Below are 26,821 nucleotides of genomic sequence, written 5' to 3' on the forward strand. Positions count from 1 at the left end.
GGGATAAAAGATTAAAGATGACTTAGGCTCCATTAATGTCTGCCCTGTTTTTCTTCTTGAAAAAATCTTTTACCATATTGTAGGTGCTAAAACATAGATTTTACCCACTAGAAATAATGAGATGTTTCAAAACCTGTAGATTTTTGCTTGATGTAGAAAAATGGCACTTTTTGTGTGTGTTTAGGCAGCATAACACTTTGAACAATTTCATGCTTAGAAGTGACAAGCCTACATGACTGTATTATGTGGTATTTTACTTTGGTCCACTATATATTGAAATATCATCTGCAAAGTACTTTGCAAGACTTTTTATTAACATGTTATGTTCCACTGTACTATAAATCCCCTGCACTGAATTAAATCCCACAGGTCCCTAGCAAACTTTCATTAGTGTCAATGAAGAATCTCCAACTAAATATAATAAAAATTGGAGGGCACTCTTAAAATCCTGACAGATTCGTATTCTAAAGTCCCTGAAATGAGAGTGCACTGTGTTCAAGGCAGAGTCCTACTGCGGTGTCAGAGCCTTCCTTGTACTGTATCGGTTTGCAAAAGGCCAGTCTCCAGATCTGCATTTTTTCCTGGGGCTCAGGAGTTGGAAGGCTATGAAGACATGTAGTTTCACTTTAAAGGAGTATGTTTCCAAATATATGTTGTTAAGTATACATTATTGCCAGAAGTAGGTGAATCTTAAGGTCAATAAGTTATATAGAAGATAAAATAGGTGATTAAAGAAAGTGTCATTTACTGTTCTGCTATCTACTCTTACCAGCATTAAATACCTGCTGATAACCTAGTTAGAACCGGTCTCTGCACTGAAATGTGAAAGAAGTATGGGAATCCATTAAGCTGTTTGCAGCTTACTAGAATAATACATGCTAGGTATGAAGCACCTTCCATATAAGGACCTAGTACTGTCTAAACATGACCATATTAGTCTCGCAAATACTATTATAGGGTGGGTAAGTATCATTACTTACAGATAAGGTTGCTGAGACACAGACAAATACATGCCTGCAAGCAATACAAGACCAGAAATAAAATATATCCTTCATTTATTATAAAGATGTTATGACTAAATTGCAAATGAATGTTTGCCTCTCACTAAGACTGCTACCGCCCAGCAACAATTGCTAGATAGGATAAACATCATTAACTGTAAAAATTTTAATGCCTAAAAGTCATTAGGAGCACTGATGTGGAGTCTTGAGCTCTCTCGTTGTACTATTTTAAAATTATTCTCTGTGAACTTTGGGGCTAAGAGTAGTCCCAGTCTTGCCCATGGTGTGTGTATGCATGCGTGTGCACACTAGCATGTAAATAATGCAATCTGTGTTACAGTGAGGGTATAATTAAGCATAGGAAGGAAACGTTTCTGCAGCCAAAATAAAAATTAAGAATCTTGCACACCACATACAGAAGCTTCTCAGGAAATCATTCTGACTCCCTGGTCCTGTCAAGCAAGGGAATATGCCTGTTAATTTCCCCTGACAGAAAACACATCACCTCATCAGCAGTCCCAGAAAATAACAAAACAGCCAAACTGAAAAAGAATGACTGCCAAAAACTTGCATTGCCACCGCAGTAAGGGAGATTGGGAGGGGAGGGGTATGCTTGAGAAATTTTGGAAAAGGAGAAGACTTATCCTGCTACCTGTCGTGTCCTACTGTTGCCCTTGGTCTTCCTGCAAAACCTTGACTGATCGAGTAGTCAAGGCACGACCCTTTAAGAATTCATTTGGGCCAGAGGGTACCTGATCATTTAATTCTAAAAGAATAATTTATATTCTTGAATCCGAATAGTGTGCAATTTTTTTAGTGTTTAAGCTGAGGCAGACATCTCTGTAAGGTCTACACCAGCATGTACTTAAGTGATAGAAGCAGTTCAGTCACATCCTGTGCTATATGTTTTAACCTGTAGAAATGGTAATTGCATTTGAAGTTACTGTGCAGTTTCTTAAAAGCATTGCACTTGCTGCTAATAAAAATTGATGAATTTTTTGAAATGTTTGCTACTGCGATATGGCATAAATGCCAAGAATTAAAAACAAAACCAAAAAAAAATCCCACTAAGTTGTGATGAATTGTCAGGTTTCTGAATTGAGCACAATTTGCTTTACATTCAGAGCCCTGTATGTCAAATGACCCATCAGGATAGAAGATATTTATAGAAAATTATGGCAACATTTATTGTTAGATCAATATATACATATTACTGGGCTGCTTATTTTTTTTTCCGTTTATGAACCAAAATTACGACTAGATGAAGGGGTTTTTTTTGTTTTTTTGTTTTTTTATGGTCACTGCGTATTTCTCAAACTCTTGCACCAAGTATTTTTCCCACAGTAAAGGCAAAGAGTAATTTTTTAAGTCAGAGTGACAGAGATTGATAGTGTATGTATAAGTAGACTACCTCTAGTAAATATATTAATGTGGTAACTTTTTATATAAATATATTACAATGGGACAGGTTCCTATTACACTGAAATTACACAGTCATGTAGAGGACTACATAATTCACATTTCTGTATAAATAGTTCTAGTTCTTATGTTGAAAAGATAATTTTCAGACTGTTAACTGGGTGCCAACTGATGCTGTGATGTCTGCTTAAGTGGTCAGGCAGCCTGGAACTGGAACCTGGAGAGTTTTGAATATCTCCTTTTCATTTTGGTGGGGATTAGACTGTACAGTCTGACAGTATTTCTGCTCTAATGGCAAGCAAGGAGAATTAAGATTTCCAGATAGTATGTTTGCTTTTGTGTCTTGTTGAATGTTTTGGCATGTAGTAGAGTAGTATGTACTGGAATAATTCAGGGTTTCTAAGAGTTGCTGAAGTGATAATGATGAAATCTGATTCTTGCACCACTCTCCCCAGTGGATCATATGCCTGAAGGTTTCTCTGTCATACAGCTGGGTGGTCATCTGTTATAACAGGCCTGACCTCCATTTTGATTGTGTGATGGACACCTGCCAATCATTTGGCTAACAGAGGAGCCAGAGGATCCTTGAGAAAGATGGTAGCAAGGAGTAGGCCACAGCAGATGAATTATTCTAGCAGGCCTTGGCTGTGCACCTACTATATCCAGGCCCCGTAGAAATGGTGATTGCAGGGGACAGTCAGTGCTTTGTAATGTATGCTCTGCGGAATGCAAAGTCCTTCCATGTACGTATTTGTATGTATAGGTATGTTCTGTACACATATATGTATAAGAGGTGTGCATATATGTACCAAATATAGTTTGGAACATTGGCATTTTGATATAAATGTGGGTTTTTTGTTAAATACAATTCTCCAAGTTCAAAGTGTTCAGATTCAGGTCCTGACCAGCAATGAAATTATGATTTTTATTTAGGTACATGATGTGACTTGAGATATTTCAGAGCCAAGTTACTGACTGAGACCTCTCTCTCACACCTTAAATTCATGCCTGGTATAATGGACTTATCCTGACTTGGCTTCAGAGATGTGTACATTGCAGTGATTTGGGAGTTAAGGAATGATAAAACTAGGCAACTAGCTACTTCAGGTAGAATGGATTTGGCAAGACTTACTGGCTATAGGGGAGGGGGAAAAACAAAACCACCGCAAAACCTACCTTCCTCTTTAGACGTATTCAGAAAGGTAAGACATTTGGAAAACAAAGGGTGTTGTCCATCCCAAAATTTTGTAGAATCGGTCCCAATAATCCTGTAAAAATCAAACTGGATTTAGATAAAGAAATCATACTGGGTTTTAGGTGTAATACCTTGTTTTGACTCTACAGAGTAAGCCTGACAAAGTTGTTGCCATAGCTTTTTTATTTGTGCAAATTGGCTTTTAATAGAAGACACTATTTTAAAAATCTGTAAGGAAAGTATTTGTTAGTAAATAAATATGAAAACAATTTCCCTAGAGCCAGGAGGTTATTGTGGTCATAGTTGTTTTACCTTGCTTGTTTCTAGCAGTTATATGATTCAGTGCTATTTAATAACATATAATTTCTGCAGGGGTGGGATTTTGAAGTCCTTGAAAATATTAGCACCTGTATTACTGTATAGGTTAAGAAGGAAGGAGTAAGTAATGCAGTGAAAATAAGTCCCAAGGACATAATTATAGGATACTGTTTGGCTGTGTACTGCTTGTCCTGTCAACATGAAGAAGCAAGCAGAGAAGAATACGGTTGGAGAAACTTGAGGAATATAATTGGAACATGCTGGTGAGACTGATGCAGAACAGACATCTCTTCCACCTCCTCTGGTGCCCCACATCATTTTATATCACTCATTTGAAAAAGTCTAGACATGTCTTTAATATTATCCAAGTCAGAGTTGAACCAAAGAATAAGGATGAAGTGCTTTTATTCCAGAATTTCTCTATACTTTAAGCATGCCTACATTCAGTGTTAATAATTAAGCTCCTCATTTAATTCAGTTTACTTCTGCTTATTGTAACCAGTCATAAATTCTCTCCAATTCTGTATATGCTGGTATACTAAAAAATTATGCGTCTTGTTTACGATCTTAGTATCCTCAATAGCCAGGGGAATTCATGCAAGAGGCATTTTTACACGGGTTCTGCCTGCAGAATAGCTCCAGCAATACAGATGTGAGGTTGCATATTTGCGTTTCATACAATGAGAGCTAGAATGAAATGATTTTTGAGCTGCCTTAAAGTGCAAACACAAGCTATGTGGAGAGGACTTGCTTTCTTGTGCATCATTCCCAACAGCAGTGATTTAGCAGACCAGGTTGCCCCATCATTGATACTTGTTACTGACCGTTGAGTCTTTGGTGTTTTTTCCCAGATATAGCTGACCAGAATTTGTTCAAACGTTTTGTTTGCTGATGCACAAGAAAGGAATACAGTTCCTTCACTTTGTCCCTTACTGTTGTTGCCTGATACGATTTCAACAGGATGAAAAAGAAATGCAAAGACAATTCTGAACACCTCCATGGAAGAGCTCCTAAAAGGGCAGATCTAAACAGTCATTTTAGGAGTTCTGCTGGTGCCATGTTTTCATTTTCAATGTGATAAATAGGATTTACCTGTTCTTGTGGATTCTCTTTAGAAATCATAGATATCAGCTTCCAGTATGCACACAAATTTGAATGTGATTGAGGTGCAGTTGACTTACAGCTCAAGTAATGCTTCCCATGAACTTAGCTGCCATAATAGTGTACATGCCTACTCTTAGCCTGTGCGTATTGTGCAGGAAGGTGGGTTAGTCTAAGGCACAGTGAAAGCCCCTCAGATTCTGCGAAGGTGTCAGATGGAGTCCGGCATTGTTATCTTGCAAAGCATGACTTCAGTGATAGTTCTTGGATCCACTGATGTTATATTTATGAGATAACATAAGAAAAGAGCAAGCAAATTAAATGACAGTGCGGTTTGAGACCAAAGGTTTTAAGAGACTGAATGTGATCTTTTAAAATATTCAGAATTCCTGAAGAGATCCTTTCTTACTTCTTAGCAGGTGTTATAACATTAGGTTCAGTTTACAACTTTGTAATTTTTATGTGGGTAAATGGCAGCAATCTAATTCCTAAATTTGCTTTCTATTGCTCCTTTATGACAAAATGTGTTGTTATGCTAGCAGTACTACAGACCAGATTGTAATAATGTCAGTAGAAATGTATAATGTGATCTTTGCTAATAGCATATACTGTAGCTCATTAATATTTGGCATTTTCTTCTTCCCAGTTGCTTCATAGTTGAAAGAGAATTTTCTCATTTTAGCTTGTCATTTTTGATGCTGATTCATTCTTTTATGTCTTCTAGCTTGCTACTTTAGAATTCCCTCCGAAGAAGCTCTTTGGAAACAAGGATGAACGAGTGATTGCAGAACGACGGAGTCACTTAGAGGTAATGGTAACTTTTTAAAAAACTTCTGAAGTGTGTTTGGATAGAGTTCTGTGTGCTTGACCAATAGAAACCATTCCCATATGGTCAAAGTTAAATAGCCTGCTTGTAAGTATGAAGTTACTTGCTGCTTCATTTAACACAGGAGATGGCAGCAGTAGATTGCAAAGTAATGACACATGCCTTAAAAAAAAAAAAAAAAAAAAAAAAAAATCCTGTCTAGAAAAAAAGCATCTATTTAGAGATGTTCATAGGCAGTACATTTATTTAAGGGGGAAAGGTTGTGGATGAGGTAAGTGTTCACTGTAGACAGATGGTCTCTGTGCAAGACAAGATTTAAAAAACTTGCTACTTTAAGTGCAATGTTATTTGAAGATTTACTATTCTATCATAGTTACTATATCCAAATATCTCATGACAGAAGGAAAGTGATATTTAGGCATCTTTGAGGTTTATTTTGTAACCTAGTTTTCTGAGTGTATTTTTTTCTTTGAATTAGTTTTAGAAATTATTTTTATTGTAGATAGGGTTGCTGAGATTCTTAGGGTTTGAGTTTTTGTTGTTGTTGTTCTTTGGCTATGTTGATGGTACAATTTTGGCTCCTATCACACTTTAGGACTTTATATTTTGATCTTAATGCATTTGTTCTCGCAGCCCAGAGGCAGGAGGTGGGGTTTTGGGAAAGAAGGAGAGGTGGGAAGAGAGAGAGACTAACACATACACCCTGCAACTATACTGTAGCCACATGGAGGTTGCCTGATCTTGCAAGCCATTAAGAATTTTACTCTTTGTAGAGCTAGAGTAGCATTAAGTAGAGCTTTGGAGAAATTAATATAAAAGTGGATTACTTACAACTGTAATCTTTTTTTGTTTGCATTTTTCAATTTTTTCTATGTACTTCACCTTTTCTGTGATCCACAAACAAAACATATCCTCCCACTGACTTTTGTTGTGGAACTGTCTTCCTTGTAGCACAGAATGTAATCAGCTTTCTGTTTCATGTTCCTCATAGAGGGGGATTGAATATTTTCTCTTGGTAAAGGTATAGTTGCATTTCATTAGAGTACTCAGTTTGCATGTTTTTGTTCCAGTAAGGAATTTAACCCCTTAATCTTTCTGACCCTTCATTGGTTTTATTAACAGATTTTATTGTAATATTTATAATTGCTGTGTATAGTGATGCTTTGGTTACAGTCGTATAGTATTTATAGCTTTGTATATAAGCATTTTTTTGCTTTTTTGCATGTTTACATACATGTATTTCACCATATGCCAGGTAGTAGACTTAGCCATGCCAGTCAGTAGTACTGACTAAGCACTCAAGGTTAGGAAACTGAAGGTCCCTTGTGGTCAAGGGGAAGTCAGATGAAGAGGACAAGGAGCCAAGCAAATGTTACCAACCTGTAATGATGTAACAAACTTGTCATCAAAAAAAACCCTTTAATCTGGACTACTAATTATAATTTTATTCTCTCACTGTGTGTTTTGCAGCTGTCTTCTCTGGGTGTGTACTGTAGGCCAACACAGCTGGAGTACTTCAGCTAACATAGCTGCAGCCTCCTTGACAGTGGGAGAAACCACCTAAGCAGTAATGCCTTCCAAAGTCATACAGTGCTGTTTGAGTCTTCAAAGCATCTGAATTATACTGTGAAACTATTTGGCAGACAGAATGTGTGAGAGTGGAGCATGGTACAGGCAACCACTTCTATTTAAAAGGCTGGCTGCTATGTTCTCATAGTTTTCAGTCTGGGATGAACCTTGAGCATATTTCAGCGGGCTAACCTGAAAGCAGTAAACAAATGGATAGCCTCTGCAAGGGACACAGTTTCTTGGCCTTTTGAATATAGCTGATTTCTCATGTGGGAAATCAATCGGGTACAAATTAAGGAAATTAGACCTTGATAATTAGCAGAAACATGGCTTGGGTTGCTCGTAACAAACTGTTGGCCTCTCCTTGTCTTTGTTCAGTTGGCTTTAATGCCTGATCCTGTGCCTTGATTTGCTGAATCAAGAGACAAAGGGGAAAAAAAAACAAAAAATGCTTCAGTGAAAAAGAAATCTAGTGAGGCTATTTCATGCCATAAAACCTGGCAATCTCTTTTAAGCCTCAGAGGTTATATGTTGTTATAGTAATAGTATAGTATGAAAGCTTATTTGATCGTTTCACGTGGTTAGTCAGGAGCTAATACAGGATTTTTTAAAAAAAAGCAAAGCGCACCTTCCAGCAATACAAAAATGTATATTCTTATCCAAAGTCTTAGCTGACTTTAATGACTAAAAGTAGATGGCAAACTGACAAATGTCAGTCTGATAACAATGTTCTGGAGGAATATTCAATATTGTGAAATCATGAGTAGAGCTACAATAAGTGTTCCCCTTGGTGGATGGCAAAGAAATTACTCTCCTCATTTGTTTTTTACATTAGATATTTATAAATCTGCAATAGATTGTGACTTGAGTTCTTTTAATTGGAGGGGGATAGTAAGGCTTTGACTAGTCCAGTACCTTCCACAGGTCATCAGTGAACAGCAGCAGTTTCTTTTTTAATTTACACTTTTATTTTTGAAATATGCATGTAACACTAAACTGAAATTCAAATTCATTACCCACCTATTTAAGAGATAAGACAAGTTAAGCTATCATTTCAGTCAAACAGCCTGACTGAAATATTTTCTGGAATTAGCAGAGAACCCATGAGGCCATTTCAGTAATAAACTGCTAATTCCAGAAAATACTTCAGTCAGGCTGTTTGACTGAAAGTCACCAAAACTAAATTGCAGCTCTCAGTCTGATCTGGAAAAATGAAGCATTTAGACTGGGAGTTACTGTAGGAGCTAAACTTTCTACTTTTCAACTTCAAAATTAACTAAATTTACAATTCTAATAAACAGAGAGCTAGTGCTATCGCAGAAATCTGAACACTTATTTTAATTGACTCGCTTTGGCCTTAGTCAAGGAAATTTTCCGTGTGCCTAATTACAAAAAGATCTGTCAAATCATCCTTTGCAGGAATCAGGGCAGCCTAGGAAGAGTTTGATACGTTTTTTGTTTTTTTCTTTTCCCCACACCTCACCTCTCAGATTCTAGACACAACAGGAGCAGAAGTACTGAAAATAGCATGAGGATTTTTGTGGCACTGTTCAGTGCAACTAGATTCGGGGGGAGTTGTTTGTTTGTTTTGAAGATCATCATGTAAAATGTCCTCATTTCAGCTTGAGTTAAGAAGTGGGAGTATTGTTTCAACATAATGGGGATGAAAATACTTTGAGTAAAAGGCTTCAGCAAGCCCCAAATTATGAGACCTGTGATTTTTAAATCAAAATAAATGGGAATAAATTCATTAAGTTCCTTTTATTTATTATTTATTTATTTATTTTAAATCCTAGCTGGTACAACTGCTAAATAACCAAAAGCTTCACAGTGCATTGTTGGTAGGAAAACATTCTCTGTGTACTTTTCTCTGTGTGTGTGAGATGAATCTGAAGAGAGGACTTTGATCTCTAGCATGAAATGTGTTTGTAACATGAACACTTTTGCTTTGGCATTTGTTTGTACAATGCAAAGTCTTTTGACCAATATCTTACATTTCCTTAAAGGTCTGAAAAATAACATGCAGGTTTGCACAAAGGATTTGCCTATACATCTTAAGAGAAAGCACATAAATTTTACTTAAAATTACCTATTCTAAATGCCCTATTGCAGTCTATTAATTTAGTATTTCATCAGGGACCTGTTGCAGGGCAAAACTCTAAATTAATTGTTCTGCAGTCTAAAGCCTGTAATTTCACTTCAGAGCCAACCTTGCTTGATTAAATCCTCCTCAAATGAAACAGCCAAGAATTCTTTTGATTAAAGTTAATGAATAGATGTTAGTTTGTATCTGTCCTTTTTTGCAGTTAGAAACCAGTAAATGAGGATATAGATCTCAGTTACCTGTTTCCCATCCCTTATTGCCAGGGCTCCATTTCCTCAGGTCTGTTTGTAGACAGCAAAGGGAAACAGACAAAAAAAAAAAAAAAAAAAAAAAAAGCAATATGAATAAAAAAAATTTTAAAAAGCAGGGACACACCAACAGACAGCACTACACTCAGTAGGAATCATGTGTGTTTCCTTTTACCCCTATTTACGGAGCTAAGGCAATGAAAGAATGCTAAAACTGTAATAGTATAATAAAGCTTCAAGTTCTGAAGGAGCACATACATCTTTCTGGCATTGTCTCTGCTTTTTTTTTTTTTTTTTTTAAACACTCCGAACCTCTTTAAAAGATAGACATGCTCAATTTATTTAAAATTAATAATACAATTGTCCTTAACCTCCTAACTTCCTGATGTCTGATGATGAGTTTTTCAATGATAGGTGCTAATGCAAGAGGCAGAAATAAATCTTGTATGAACTGCATAATTAAATTATTCTGTCAGTTCTGCAGCATTGGCTTGTGAAAGCACCATAAACTGACAAAATAAAAGTATTGCTGTTACCCATAATCAAAATCAAGCCCCCCAAATATGCTTCTGTAACATAGAAGCTAAGTCCTTTGTGTTTTGTTTTGTTTTGCTGTTTTTATTTGTATTCTGATTTGTGTGCCTTTGAAGGTGATAATTTCTAGGGGGGTTTTTTGTATACAGCTGTGAAGTTAGCCACTGCAACTTTCCTCTTTAAAAATGAGATTCTGCTACTTTTGCGTGACTCCAAGAATCTGGTTCTTAATGAAAACATGAAATAGTGGAACTAGCACCTTTCATTGAACTTGAATTTATTATTGGTATTTAAATGGTATTACTAGTTTTAGAATTAACACCCTAGTGGCAACCAGCAGAAGAGACATCTGAGAGAACATCTCCAAATATTTGTCCCCAATTTCGGGAAAACTGAATATGTTCAAGTCTGATTAATTTCTTGAGGATAAACTTGGAGTCATGAGGGCAAAAATATTTTATTGAAATTTTAGATTATTCATCATCTGAATATTCAGCATGGACTTCATAAGTTCATCCAGTTGGCCTTTTCTTCACAGCCCATCCCTTAATCCTTTTAAATGAGACAGTCTGCTTCATGCTAGTTACAGGTGACAGGTTTTTTGTAATAGAAACATCAATTCAAGTGGGGTCACTAAGACTTATTATTTGTGGCTGATTTTTCCTGTCACTAAAGCTAGTCACAAAGACCTTTCAAAGCTACTGATTATGTGTCAGTTCAAAGTGGTTATTAAAAAGAAATTATTAGACTCCAGTATCAGCTTACAACAACATCCCCAATACCAAAGCTTTTTAAGAGCTTTAAAGCCAGCTGCTCACCAGCCTGGTTCTTGCGAATTGAACGTATGCCTCTGACAGTGTAGCTGTAAATACTGTTCTTAGAAGCATCTCAATGAGATGGACTTCAGAAACCATTCAGAGTACACTTGATAATCCTTGAAAGATAAAAGGAAGCTTTTTCTTTTATTATGGACATGAATGTGTATCAGATATGACTTCTATTGGAGATCACCTAAGTCCAACCCCCCTGCCCAAGCAGGATCACCTAGAGCACCTTGTATAGGATCGCGTCCAGGCGGGTTTGGAATATCTCCAGAGAAGGAGACTCCACCACCTCTCTGGGCAACCTGTTCCAGTGCTCTGTCACCCTCACAGTGAAAAAGTTTTTCCTCATGTTCAGATGGAAGTGTCTGTGTTTCAGTTTGTGCCCGTTGCCTCGCCTCCTGTCGCTCGGCACCACTGAAAAGAGTCTGGTCCAATCCTCTCGACACCCTCCCTTCAGATACTTGTACACGTTGATAAGATCTCCTCTCAGCCTTCTCTTCTCCAAGCTAAACAGGCCAAGCTCTCTCAGCCTTTCCTCATAAGAGAGATGCTCCAGTCCCCTAATCATCTTTGTAGCCCTTCGCTGGACTTGCTGCAGTAGTGCCACATCCCTCTTGTACTGGGGAGCCCAGAACTGGACGCAGTACTCCAGATGTGGCCTCACCAGGGCTGAGCAGAGGGGGAGAATCACCTCCCTCCACCTGCTGGCAACACTCTTCCTGATGCAGCCCAGGATCCCATTGGCCTTCTTGGCCACAAGGGCACATTGCTGACTCATGGTTAATTTGTCCACCAGGACTCCCAGGTCCTTCTCTGCAGAGCTGCTTTCCAGCAGGTCAACCCCCAACCTGTACTGGTGAATGGGGTTATTCCTCCCCAGGTGCAGGACCCTGCACTTGCCTTTATTGAACTTCATGAGGTTCCTCTCCGCCCACCTCTCCAGCCTGTCCAGGTCTCTCTGAATGGCAGCACAGCCTTCTGGGGAATCAGCCACTCCTCCCAGTTTTGTATCATCTGCGAGCTTGCTGAGGGTGCACTCTGTCCCTTCATCCAGGTCATTGATGAAGAAGTTGAACAGGGCTGTCCTCAGTACCGATCCCTGGGGGACACCGCTAGCTACAGGCCTCCAACTAGACTCTGCGCCGCTGATCACAACCCTCTGAGCTCTGCCATTCGGCCAGTTCTCAATCCACCTCACTGTCCACTCATCTAAACCACACTTCCTGAGCTTACCTATGAGGATGTTATGGGAGACAGTGTCAAAAGCCTTGCTGAAGTCAAGGTAGACAACATCCACTGCTCTCCCCTCATCTCCCCAGCCAGTCATTCCATCAGAGAAGGCTATCAGATTGGTTAGGCATGATTTCCCCTTGGTGAAGCCATGCTGACTACTCCTGATCACCTTCTTTTCCTCCACATGCTTGGAGATGGCCTCCAGGATGAGCTGCTCCATCCTCTTTCCAGGGATGGAGGTGAGGCTGACTGGCCTGTAGTTCCCTGGGTCCTCCTTCTTGCCCTTTTTGAAGACTGGGGTGACACTGGCTTTCTTCCAGTCTTCAGGCACCTCTCCTGTTCTCCATGACCTTTCAAAGATGATGGAGAGTGGCCTAGCAATAACATCCACCAGCTCCCTCAGCACTCGTGGGTGCATCCCATCGGGGCCCATGGATTGGTGGGTGTCAAGTTTGCCTAAATGATCTCTAACCCACTCCTCTTCCACCAAAGGAAAGTCTTCCTTTCTCCAGACTTTCTCTCTTGTCTCCAGGATCTGGGGTTCCTGAGGGCTGGCCTGAGCAGTAAAGACTGAAGCAAAGAAGGCATTCAGTAACTCTGCCTTCTCTGCATCCTTCGTCACCAGGGCACCCACCCCACTCAGCAATGGGCCCACATTTTCCCTGGTCTTCCTCTTGCTACTGATGTATTTGAAGAAGCCCTTCTTGCTGTCCTTGACATCCCTTGCCAGATTTAAGTCCAAATGGGCGCTGGTCTTCCTCGTCGCATCCCTGCATACTCTGACAACGTTCCTCTATTGCTCCCAAGTGGCCTGTCCCCCTTTCCACCTTCTGTATCCTTCCTTCTTCTGTTTGAGTTTTGCCAGGAGCTCCTTGCTCATCCACACAGGTGTCCTGCCCCCTTTGCTTGACTTCTTACTCATAGGGACGCTCCGCTCTTGAGCTTGGAGGAGGTGATGTTTGAATATTAACCAGCTCTCTTGGACCCCCCTTCCTTCTAGGGCTGTAACCCATGGGATTCATCCAAGTAGGTCCCTGAAGAGGCCAAATTTTGCTCTCCTGAAGTCCAGGGTTGCGATCTTGCTTGTTTCCCTGCTTCCTTTTCGCAGGATCCTGAACTCCACCATCTCATGGTCACTGCAGCCAAGGCTGCCGCCAACCTTCACATCTCCAACCAGTCCTTCTTTGTTTGTTAGTACAAGGTCCAGCAGCACACCTCTCCTTGTTGGCTCCTCCACCACCTGTGTCAAAAAGTGATCATCAGTGCTCTGCAGGAACCTCCTGGACTGTTTGTGCCTAGCTGTGTTGTCTTTCCAGCAGATATCAGGGTGGTTGAAGTCCCCCATGAGAACCAGGGCCTGTGATCATGAGGCTACTTCCAGCTGTCTGTAGAAGGCCTCATCGACTTCCTCTTCCTGATCAGGTGGCCTGTAGTAAACACCCACAACAGTGTCGCCCATGCTAGTCTGCCCTTTAATCCTTACCCATAAGCTCTCGACTCACTCTTCATCCATCCCTAGGCAGAGCTCGATACATTCCAGTTGCTCTCTCACATAAAGAGCAACTCCACCACCTCACTTCCCTGGCCTGTCTTTCCTAAAAAGCACATAGCCATCCATGACAGCATTTCAGTCATGCGAGCTATCCCACCATGTCTCTGTAATGGCAATGAGATCATGGCCCTGTGACCGCACACAGATTTCTAGTTCTTCCTGTTTATTCCCCATGCTGCATGCATTGGTGTACAGGCATTGCAGAGAGGTGATCGAGCATGGAGGTTTCCCAGGAGGGGTGCAAGAGGATCCTCCATAGTCATGTACCATGCACACTTCCCTGGCTGCATGCACCTGCTGGAGGCATCCTGACTTGAGCCGCATTTTGTCAACTACCCTGTCTCTATAACTCTCCCTTTCCCCCATCTTTCCCCTCCATCTTTCCTGCTGCAAATTTCAGTGTCTAATAATCCTGGAGAAGATTGTTTCATACCCCTAGTCTGAACTACAAAACTGCAACACCTTAGAGTGATGATTTTAATTTCTCAGTTGAGGAATGGGGATGTAATGGGAGCACAGGAAGAAAGAGCGTAGACCCTTCCACAAAAAGCGAATTGTTGGGGGTGGAGGAGCTGTGAATATCAAATATATGAAATCCATGTCAAAGATAATTGTCTGAATTAGGTATAGTTAGTTTGCACCCAGTGCCTTTCATAACTTCTAGTTACTGTTTAAAAATGATTTAAAACAAAACTAACAGCTACTTTGTAACGACACTGAAGTCTTGACTTGTGTACAGACAATAAAACCTTTGCAGTTAGCTATTTGAGAGCAATTTCCTGTGCCAGATTCATGGCCTTCAGTGCATCCCTAGGACTGCCCAAGGCACCTGGCCTTTCTTCTTGGAAGTGGAAGCCCTCAAGAGTTGTAGCAGCTCTCAGCAATAAAGGATTTCATCCTTTTTTGGGTGGTGCTGCCTTGTGTGCAAGGCCATGTTGGCTTCAAAAAGTGAATATCTAAAATTAATTTTGCATACATCAGCAGTTGATCCCATATCAATAAAATATTACTTTGATTAAATACCATAGAATCTCAGCCAGGCCCACAGCAAATACAAGACACTGTACTCTTATAATAGCAATAGGAGAGAAAGGTGATAGTTTAGAAGAAGTAAAAGCCTGGGATTGTTTCTAGAAGAGTTCAGTTCAAGCTCTATTCCAACAGGCTACTAGATGTGAAAGGAAGGGTAAGTGTAAGCAGCCCCTTGATCCAATTTGCTCAAACTCAGTGGCTCATTCAACATCAAGGTCTGAAACCCTGGTCTGCAAAGTTTGCTTGAGGTATCTTTTATGTACTATATATATATATATATACCCCTTTGCCCTAATGTTGAAGTTTCTTTCTTCAATGTGTAACCTCAGGTCTCTACCTCAAAAACTGGATCTTCCATGGTAATTTTTTTGTCTCCATTACAAATTAAGAATTACATAGGATGTGCAGTTCAGAGGGTTTTTATCTTGTCTTTTTAGAGATGTTAGAATATCAGAAAAATAAGGTATGTTTATCCTGGTTTAATAAGTTCAGAATATGTGACAGCATATAATTTGAACTCATAGTTTAGCTCCACATCATAATATGTTTTGCTGTCAGTTCAGTATAAATTCTTCAACATCCTCCTACAAATCAAGTCTTGTAGTTGTGCACCGTTATCCGTCTCCGGTAATGGCTCTGTACATTCAGATGTGAGTAGATGAATAAAGAGTGCTCAGCCAAGGACACTGGGTTGAACTCAATGCTATCCCTTTTCAAAACAGGCATATCAGTTATCTTCCAGCATTTGATTTTACCAAAGGAAGTTGAGGGTGATGCATGGCGAGTGCTTTGGTAGCTGCTTGCCAAGGCCACTGCAGCAGATGACATGCCGTCGCTGCTGGCCCAGGGATGCATGGTAAATTCAATTCTTTTGTTCTTTCTAAATAGGTTTTGACAGGACTTGTTTTGACTTGTGCTCTGGAGAAAAGACTGATTTCCTTCACTAGTCAGGTCTGTTTTGATCTTTTTTAATATGGCCATTTACTTCCAGAAGAAGACTCAAACTGATAGAGCAACAGTAAATCATACTTCTTGCTGGCTTTTTTTTTTTCTCTCCACCAGACTACAATTCACTTTTCATTGGAGCTACTTAAAGCCAATGAATATAAGCTTTTAACATGCAGACATTGTAAGAAATATTAAGTCCTGTGGATTTTAAATGAATTTCAGGCAGAATAAGATTGTAATTTGGGATGTAGACTGACTTCAGAAGTTAATTCAATTGATGCAGCATAATAGTAATTCAACATAATGTGCTCATGCCATTAGACTTGCACAGAAAAATGCTCTAAATAGCTATAATGAATAGTTTGGATTTTGAAAACCGAGGAGAGCAATTTCACCTTGAATCATAACTGGCATCTCTCAGAATGCTTGTATGTTATAAAAATTCAAAGAGGTGTACGAATTCAAATAAATTTCAATACCACCCTGGGTAAAATTAAATTTTAGTGGGACTCAAGCACTTTCGGGGATGTAGTGGTAATGCTGTCACCTCTATAGCTATTGAGAAAACCATAACCCTGATTCAAGGAATTTGCAATACAGCATGCATAAAAAGGTAGGGAGAATTTCCCAAGGGGCCTAAGAATCTATGTCCTGTTTTTCTAATGGAATTCAGCTTCTTAAAGAGCTCGATTTTTACCAGCCTAGTTTCTAAGTCACATAGATTCCTCTAAACATATCCAAAGGAGTGTGTGTGTGTGTAGCATTCCTGCCTCTCTCTCAGCTTTGGGTTAAGTCCACCACAGATACAGATTGCTGCAGCGTTGGTGACACTGCAGTGACTTACAGCAGCCCAGAACACAAGCCTCCATAGCTCAGTTTTGCAACTTCAATTTAAGTGAAGGCTCAGTTCTTTGCTATCACAGTAAAATCATATTTTTGTGGATTCAGCAGTTATGGCCATGTTAACATTTGGGAGCAGTATGGGTAAATCTGTTCAGTAACAAAAGAGCTAAATTACATTTTTGGTAGGAACTTTCAGTCTAATCCTTTTCTGTCCAGTTCCTTAACAAACAGGTTGGCTCTAACAAGTTAAGAGTTCACATTGGCAAGATATTTGCTGGCGTCTTAAACAAAATTAGCTTAATTTTCTATACTCTTACTATTTTTGCTAAGGGAAACCCATAAATACTGGTGTCTTAGGAAACATAGCCAGCCTACTGCAGAGGCAGCTGAACCCTGCTGCCTGTTCTGCAGCGAATACTCTGTTCCTCAGGAAGGGCTTTTTGTCTGCTTCTTCCTCAGCAATTCTTGTTCTCGTTCCTATACTTGAGGGTTTTCTTTCCCCCATTAATAATAGCACATTAGTGCCCTCAAAGTCAGACAAAGAGGAATTTACATCCTGTTGTAGCTAAAAGTTTAACCTAGGTGTGCTCCGGAAGAGCTAGTGATGTGTGTTGTATATGGCTATATGTAGAATTTGTTTTGGAGGGAAATTGTTGGTGTACATGTGGTGGAGTTATATGTGTGCTTATAAGACATGCAAACATAGGATAAGGTGATACTGATTGTGAAGTTCTTGATTTTAGTGACTACTAGGAATTATCTGTAAACAGTCTTGCCTCTGATTAGGCCTAATCAAAGTGAACAGGAAGGGTTTGATTAAAAAGAATCATTCCTTTATTCTTTGCTTGTATAATGTGAAGCCAGTTAATCCAGCCCTGAACCTAATTAATGCCTGTCAATATGAAGCAGAGAACCCTCCCTTTAATATTATGACTAACACAGTTGTGCCTTGCCATTTGCAAGCATGTGCAAGTCTTTCCTTGTTCTCCTTAAAAATCCTTGTGCCTCCACAGATTGTGTGAGACTAGAACAAGGTCTCTAATACATATGGGATGGATACATTCCTGAGGCATTTATTACCTCTGACTCTTTAAGGAAGCTTTACACAACTTTGACAACGCCTATCTAATACTGTATTTTTTTTTATAAGGAGAATTCAGCCCTCCTGGTCTTCCTGCAAAAGATGCTGGCCTAGATGATCGTGTCATAACCTTAGAAACTTTCTCCTTAGATATTTCACAGAAATAAGATCCTTTTGGCACAAGGTAGTCTCCCAGGCACTAAGTCTTTTTCTCATCCTTGCAAAATCACAGCTGCACATAATGACCTAAGGGTGTGTGCAGGAGGTAAATGTGTACAGATACAGAAGGGACACTGGCTACCTTCTGAGGGGCCTGAAATATAACTGGAGGTATTGAATATCACATTCTGTCATGCTCACATATTTTACTCAGAACTACTTTATGGTATCTAGCAATATATGTCAAGGTTTTGGGGAAAAGAATTGAAACCTCATGCTTTCTTTAAAAAAAAAAAAACGAGAAGATCAAAATGTTCATGAGCTAGCTATATCTGGTGAGTGGAGAGTTAATCTGAATCCAATTATTGAATGGTTGGAGGTGAGGATATTAGTAATAGACTGTGTATGGTCCCCATATTTGTGTTGTTTATACTCCAATGCCACCTCATTTTCTTATATTTTTGCTTTCTGCCAGTTCTTTCCCTGATTGCTCATATTTAACAAATCCAGAAATGGATCTGAAACGACTTTTAAGAGATCTATCAGAGCATTATGCTGGCAATTATTCATACCTAGCTAGCCAGTTAGCTTCACTAGGTTTCAAAGGCAAGGAGAGATTGTTTTAGTGGAAGACACAAGGTAGAAGCTTAACTTGGATGCACTGAATTGTGACCTGGAGGATTGAGCTATTCTTGTAGACTGCAGAGGCAGCCTGCAGAGACTCACTGGCTGAACAAAATGCCTCAAGCTGCGTGGGATAATGTTAGGATATTTGGCACGAGAAGACCTCATCCCTTGGAACTCAGTTTATACTGAAACTTCCTATATTCTGGCTAACAGCTTTCCCTGTCCCCCACTCCTGGCCCAGATAATCCTTTCCTGTGTGGTGGTTACGATGTGGTCTGTGTCCTGAAGGATGCCGAGCTAGCTGAGCTTGCAGTTCTTTGCCTCGATGCTTCCTCAGGATTACTTTGTTCCACTCTCCCTGTATGTTATCACTGGTCATACCCACAGCATACCTCCCTTTATGGAGGATTAATTCCCTTTGAATTTTGCCAGTATGAAAAAAAACAAGGCCACTGGAAGAAGCAGAACTGATGAGAAGTTTGCATCCTGTTTTTGTTGGGAATTTTCTCTTCAGATTTGTTATATAGGATAACCCCAGACTGGGCTCTCGGCCAACCTGAAGTCTCTGTGAGGCACCACCTCCTGTCAGAGTGTCATTCAAATTAGGCTTTTTGCCTCAGCAGAGGCTGTTGTTAGTGATGATAGCTGGCATTTATCTAGTGTTTCATATCTGCAAACCACCCTGAAAGTCATATTTTTCAAAACACCATGGAATGGACTAAAATAGAGAAAATTGGTTAATTTGGGAAAGGGTCCCCAAATATTCATTTTCCTTTGCATATGCCTAACAATTTATTTCTAGGAGGCAAAAGCAGGAGATACCCTGTGATCTCTGAAGTTATAGTGGGCTCCTTTTGCATGCTTTGTCTTCTAAGCAGATCCTTTTTTTTGTGATCACAGATTGGAAGCTAAACATATTCCTGCCTGTCTGCTTATTTTGGGCTAGATTCTTCCTTGGAAATATCTTACTTTGCAAATATTCCCTTTGAAATCAGGGGGACTAATTGCAGCATAATGTCTTTTTTCAGAGCCAGGGAATATATTTCAATCTGGCCTTTTTTTTTTTTTTTTTTTTTGGTAATCAAATACCTATCCTATAGAAAACAGCTGTTGATACCTGCATATGCTTTGCTCTATGAATAATTCAAATCAAGATTTGATTTAAAGCTTGCAGCATTTAACACTAGTCAATGCAATAATTATGTGATTGGTGCTGAGGGAAACCAGCATATATATTAAAGTAAGAGAGGAGCCAATGCTGAAAGTTAGATGAGCAAGTTAATTATTCCTGCCTCTGCCACTGATGACGTTCTGTGACCTTGTGGCAAAGCTTTTAACTGTCAAACTGATGTGCAGGTGTTAAAAGAAAGGAGAGAGGGGAAAGAGGCTATTGTTTCAAAAATACCCAAGCCTGGCAGGGCTTATCTCCTTAAAGCTTGTGGTGCTTTCAGCTCCTTCAAATATTAGTGCACAATATTTATTATGCCAGTTGTGAAGTGTTATATTTAAAGAATTTAAAATACTGCCTTTTTTGAAAAAGTTACTAGAAACAATAGTAGGGGAGAGCAAGCTCTAAAAGTTTTTTCACTTTCTAGAAGTACCAGAGTTGATGAGTTCTTAAGCAAACCAAAGTTTAATGAAAAATCCAATTCTTTCTAAGCTGTGCTATTGGTCTCCGAGGCTGTCACTGTTTGTAATAGATTATGGGAACAATGTCATTGAACTGGATTCCCCTTTAATATGTCACAATTGAAAGGATGATATTGAAAGGATTTCACATTCCAGAAAGCTTTTTGATTGTAATAACTTTAATAACTTTAAATTAAGTTATGGATTTATGTTAAAATGTATGAAATTGTGAGTTCCGTACATCACAAAGTAGTGCAAAAATCATTAGAATGACTTTGCTGTGCTTATGGATTACACACAAGATGAACACTGGCCTACTGCTGAAGAAGTGAACCCTATTAATATAATTTTTAATAACTTTTTAAATGGTTACCATTCTGCCATTCAGATAACAAAAATGGAGGAAAAGCTACTCAACTGAATAAGTGAAGAAAATGCTTTGAGCCTTACCAAGCTTTCTCCGGTCTTATTTCGTTTCCAAGCACTTGGAATGTAAAGTTAAAACTTGCAGATATAGCTGTCAGATTTAAAGTTAAAGGCCATGAAGGTAATGATGTATGCCAAGAGGGCAAAAACATTGACTTTCCTGTTTTGGACAGAGTTTTAAGGTATTTTAACCTGGTTTTCCATCTTCAAAAACTTTCTATGTGCCAGGACTATTCCATTCCATAAACTGGTCTTCCTGAATGTATATTTAAACCAAGTAATTAACTCTATCAGTTTTAAAGTTCCCAGTTTTACATTCCTGTTACAATGTCAGGGTCATATGCCCTCACATTAAGACATCTACAAATTTATAATTAGGCTTTTTTCCAGCAAACCAGCAATGTAATAGGTTGAACACTAGTAATAAAATGAAACTCATAAGTGCATTTTGAAGAACACTGATTACTAGACTAAATAATTCAGAACAAATGAATATAGTTTTGAAAAGCTAATAAAGGAAACAAGTAATAAAGACATGTCTTTGAGAATATTTGTAGCAGTCATCTACTCTTTTTCTTTCAAAGTTAATCATTCAACCTAGCAAAAGTAGGTTTTGTATACCTGGGACAAGGATTTAGATGCTGTTGGTAAAGTGCAAGTAGGGAGTCACAATGCTAATTTCATACGAAATTTGGATATGTTTCTGTGAGGGCATCCTGAGCTAGTTGCTAAATTTCTTTTTTTAAAGGGAGCACACCAAAAGATACCAGAATGCTTCCCACCTAGTTTTAATGGAGCACAAATAACAATACAATTCTGTAAATAGAGAAAAATCATATCTGCTGCTTGAGACGAATGTAAAATAAAAGCTTTGAAACAACTCTCCCCTGCCCACTCGGTCCTGGCAGAGAAGATCCTTTCATCTAGCCTTTCTCCCAGTCTAGCAGCTTCCAATGGCTTCTTCGGTTACAACAAAGTCCATGCCAAATCCCTTCTGTATCTCTAAGAAAGTTTTCTCTTTGTCGCTTCTGGCGCTTGGTGTTGATGTGCTCCTGCCCCTCTCCCTGCTTGCTGTGAATCCCATTCCCTGTCCATCCCATCGTGTTCATCCATCAAATTCAGGAAGCTGCTTTCCACAGAGCACGCACAGAGAGGGGACAGTCTTTCTTTCCTCCTACCAGATTTTTCCACTTGGCCCACATTGCAGCAGACCGGACAAAGCAGGATAACAACAACAAAAAAAGGCAGCTGGCACATAAGCTATTCTCTTGGCAGGATTGGTGGAATTTCTTTTTTATTCAGATCTCCCACAGGTTGTATTAATGTTCATGAAAAAAAATTCATTACAAAAATGCCTTCAAGATGAATTCCAACAGACTAAGAGGTAATTTAAAGCAAGCAACAGATGTCATGTCAACATTTGTCATAATTAGTTCACAAAGCAGGGTCCTTTAAAAAAGTCCCAATCCAGTAATGCCTGAAGGATGAATATGGTAGAGAATCAAATGCAAAACATAGCATACTGTTAGAGTTTTAGCACTGTACTGAAAAGTTACTGCAGTAATTTCACTTTATGGCAACTGAAGGCTCAAAGACACCAAAATTTCTCGCCAGAGACATTATAAGACCAACTGCATTCACCTTGGTATGTATGGCCAGATAATTGACTGTCAAGCCTTTCCTGTAGAGTCATTATTCATTGCTTTGGCATGATAGTTCAAAAGGCAGCACAAAAAATCCTTCTGCTGTAAGCATACACTTATCTGACAGTTACTAAGCTTGGCAGGGGAAGAAAGTGGGAAATGTTTCCTTTCTGTTTTGCCTTTATGATCTTAATGCAGACATTTCAGGAGACCTGTTTTATAGATGGGTTTAAATGCTGTTGGTCATTTTAAGCACTTTTCACTGTCTGTGGGGATTTTTTCTTATACTGCCGTTCATTTAATTCTTCAAAGTGGTTGTAACCGATACAATCAAGAAAACCTTATGACATTTTGCATTTCTTTCCACAGAAATACCTCCGGAGCTTTTTCTCTGCATTGCTGGAATCTCCATCATCTCCACTGCACATTGATAAAGTGGGGCTGACTCTATCAAAGCATACCATTTGTGAATTCTCTCCCTTCTTCAGGAAAGGTGTTTTTGACTATAGCAGTCATGGGACCAGCTAACTTTTGTGCCAGGCCCCTTATGCCAGAGGAGCACAGTCAAAGTGGTGCCTTCCCTTCGTGGTGTGAGAGAAATGGAGGGGGAGAAGAAAAGGTATCTTCTTCCATGCCTGCAAAGTTTCATCAGAACTTCTCCAGTTGACGACAGATACGTCCTGACACTAGCCTCTGTTCTCTACCAGTTCTCATATTAGTGCCTGCATTTTACTGGCATGGGGTGTACAGACTTTTTTCTGATTTGCGCTGTTAATAACGTACAAAAATTCTGACTCTTAGGCTGTGTTTGCAGCCACTCGTTAGTGGGAGTACTTCCTTTACATTTGCTCAGACAATTTGCTATGATCGTGCAAGAGCGTCTCCTGTTTACTGTGGCTATGTAATCATATGACAGAGATTGTGGAGCAGCCCAGTTTCCTTTCCGTTTCTCTCCACGCTATTCCTTGAAGAACATTTTCTGTTTCATTTCCTTATAGCATACTGTGGCATTTAAGGTCATGCTCATACTCCACTGTTGTTTGTTTTTTTCTCTGGAGATAAATTTTATCTATTTGACTGTATAGTTCTCCTCAGAATTAAAGGGCCTCGGTGACTTGAATGTTTACAAAATATGTACAACAGAAAGAATATAATTTAAACCCTATAAAAGTCTTCCACACGTGATTATTTTGAATCAGAATGAAGCACTTGCCATTAATTAAACAGTAAAGGAAGCAATAGTTACTGAAGAGTGCGGTCAGCATTTTTTCACATTTTCTAATTACTTAGAATGTAACTGGATACTGTGCACTGTTCAGAGCTCAGAGCTATGCATAAGCCTAATGCAAAGTGCTGCATTTTTTTTTGAAAAATAGCTTCTTCACAATAGCATAACACTGTAATACCTGAGTTTTATTCACATCATTTAAAATTTACAGGATTTTACTAACAGTTCTTTAAAATTACTCAGAACTCATTCGTAATTGCACATGTATATACAGATAGAACTCATTTTTTATTGCTGTGGATCCAAAAAAATATATACACTGTGACTGTAATTGGGTACATGTACATGTTTATGTATAATTGGTTGTATAAAAATCAGAATCAAACAACTTTCAGGTATTAAAATGCATAATGAAGTGTGGGTTTTGTGTGCCATTTGTTAGGAATATTAAGCATTGTTTGTGAGTTGCCATCACTTGGCTCTGGTAGGTCTTAGTAATCAAACTATTTCGTGTTGTCGAAAATGATTATTAAAACCTAACCTGACAACAGTGGTAGTAGTTTCATGGCCCAAATTATAGAGACAATAATGTTTTTACATTTAATGTGATGAATAAAGACATTTGGGTTCAATTAGTAAGCCTAACCTCCTACACTAAGCATTTCTAATTAAAAAAAAAAATATTACAATGATTTTCTATTAGTTTGGGGGAGTATTTTGGTGATTTTGATGCATTTCAGTGAAAATGAATGTTAAGGGAAAATTCCTAAACCACCAAAATTCTATTATCAGCAATGATACCAGGGCAGACTTGAATGCCTTTAGATATGTCTGACTGTATCTGAACACCTTTTAAATATCTTCCTCTTGGGACTTGGGCATCTTAATACCTTAAGTTGGGAACCAAGTTTTCAAGCTAAGAATTCCAACCAAACCTCTTGATTCCCAAACTAATTTTGCTCCCTGGATTCCCAGCTTCCCTCATCCGCTTCTGCACTGGCATGCTAACTTCACCTACCCTTCGTCACCCACAGGGACCTGACCTCACCTTTCTTACTCTGCCCTGTACTTGTATTGCACCTCTCCGTTCTCTCCCCTGTGCCCTCATTTCCAGTCCATCGTTCCCTTCTCCAGCCTGCCATTTGGCTTTGCTCTTGCTTCCTGAATCAAAAAGTCAAGGTTGGGTACTTGCTGGGTTGCCACTGGTAAGCTGGATAATTGGAGTTTGTTGTTGCTGCACACATTAACATTGGTAGCTTCATTTGCTTATGGTTACCCTGATGGCCCATATGAGTGCATCCATAGAGGCAGAAACTGGGCATGGTATTGCTGGTATGCGCATCAGCATGGGAACTCCAACCCTAAATCTCCCTTCAAAACCAGAGAGTCTTATCGTTCTTTCCTTCTCTCTGTTGGCCTGCTCCCACTCCCATCCCATTGCAATACAATATGATGAAGAATTAATGTTAAAGAGTTCAAAAAAGGAGTTTTGCATTACTGTCTTTAGAGCATTATTTCCTGTGTGCCATTTCTATGAAAGCATCTGGTAGGGCAAAAAAATGGCAGGCTGCTTTATCTGCTGTGCAAACCCAGTTTCTGCAAATTTCCTAGCTGAAAAAACGTCAGTGGTGCCAAGCGGTCAGCTAAGCGCTTTCCCATGGCAAGCAATGCAGAACCCATCAAGTGAAACTGTTGTGCCGCATGGAAAATGCATGCCTGCAGGAAGGGTTGAGCATGCAGGACTCCTAGAAGTAAGCCACATGCTTCATGTTACTTTGGGTTTGGTGAGTTTGTTTTTAAAAAAACGCACAACTGGACAGAGGGTTAAACTCAAATGAAAAATATGAGTATCCATATTTTTCACATGCATTTAAAAAAAGACTAGTACTCAGTTCTTGTCTACAGTATGAATTAATTCAGAGAGGACCAGATGCTCTGGTGGTATAAATCTGCCAATAGGGTGGCTAATTTATGTTGGCTAGTTTATCTGGCCTGCAGCGTTATTGCAAATAACAAAGTAAAGGCTGATTAATCACTCCATTTAAAATGTCATCAAGTTAAAAGCTACAGAAATGCAAGTGTAAGCATGCAATTAGGACCACAACCCCAGGCTACCAGCTTTTCTCACCTTCTTATCACGTATCCTTCAATGGAATCTAGAGTTTAATCAATGATTACAAGCTAAGGCTAGACTAAGAGGCATTATTTTATAATACCATCAGTAAGAATGTGATGGTTCTTTATAACCTGCAGTCTTTAAACCCAGACTGTGTCTTCATAAGAGGTTATCAATAGAAGCTGAGGTGCATGCCAAAATTATTAGAGGTCCAAACTATATACATATAAAGATTTCTGCTGCCTCTGAAATTCTCCATGAATTTTATTTTCAAAATATTATCAGCTTCAAAAACATTATGAAAGAATCATCTCAAGGGCTGGTACAGTTTTTTCAAAGTGTCTCTACAATTAAGCTTCTGGGCTTCACATCAGCAAAGTCCTTAAGTAAATGCTTAACTTCTGCATCAGGACTATGTATGTGTTTTAAGCTAATCACAGAATCACAGAATGGTTGAGGCTGGAAGGGACCTCGGGAGATCATCTAGTCCAACCCCCCCCTGCTCAAGCAGGGTCACCTAGAGCACATTGCACAGAATCGCATCCAGGTGGGTTTTGAAAATCTCCAGAGAAAGAAGTGTGTATTTAATTGCTTTACTGAACTGGGGCCGTAGTTCTTACCTTTGTAACTGAAGTTGTGCCTCCATTTGATTCATCAAACCATTTGGCTCCTATCCTTGCTGACCCTATAGCAATTTTTCGTCAGCAGGGACGCACAAAGAAGGCCAAAAGGCACGCTGGAGATAGTGCTGGGCAATTTTTGTGCCTGACGACTCAGTCAAGATACTAAAAACACTGAGCAAAGCGTCCTTGTTGCGCTTGACCCCCACTCCTTTAACTGGAAGTGCTTTTCCTCCAAATGTGCTGCTTCTGGTTTGTCAGCTCGGGCAGGGTTTGGAAAGACCTCTGCCGGTGCTCAGGTGCTGCTTGGGAGTAAGGGAGCGTTGTGTGCGGGCATCTGGTCAACACCAGCCTCGCCTGTTTCGGGGTCTAAGTAGCAGTCTGCAAGCAAGGCCCAGCCTCCAGGCCTGCTTATTTTGTCTTGTAGAAGATGGGCAATAACTGTTTGGCCAGCGCATGAAGTCCTACAGCTGAGCACACATCTCATGAGCATGCAGCTCTGAGCATGCTCTGAAAGACTGGGAAGATTTGGAAGCAGCAGGAAA

The 26,821-nt window shown here is 39.5% G+C and overlaps 1 protein-coding gene across 3 annotated transcripts in view; it reads left to right on the forward strand.

Annotated features, from left to right (window-relative positions):
- The window catches only part of KIF16B (kinesin family member 16B), a 150,884-nt gene extending 126,928 nt beyond the window's left edge, over positions 1–23,956 (forward strand). For all 3 annotated transcript variants that reach the window (XM_067292883.1, XM_067292885.1, XM_067292884.1), the window contains 2 exons: positions 5,759–5,842; positions 22,682–23,956. In XM_067292883.1, the coding sequence (XP_067148984.1) occupies positions 5,759–5,842; positions 22,682–22,840 (243 nt within the window). In that variant the 3' untranslated portion in view covers positions 22,841–23,956. The remainder of the gene's footprint in view (positions 1–5,758; positions 5,843–22,681) is intronic.
- Positions 23,957–26,821: the final 2,865 nt, after the last annotated feature.

The sequence above is a fragment of the Apteryx mantelli genome, chromosome 3, assembly GCF_036417845.1.
Source record: "Apteryx mantelli isolate bAptMan1 chromosome 3, bAptMan1.hap1, whole genome shotgun sequence".
Lineage (NCBI taxonomy): Eukaryota > Metazoa > Chordata > Aves > Apterygiformes > Apterygidae > Apteryx > Apteryx mantelli.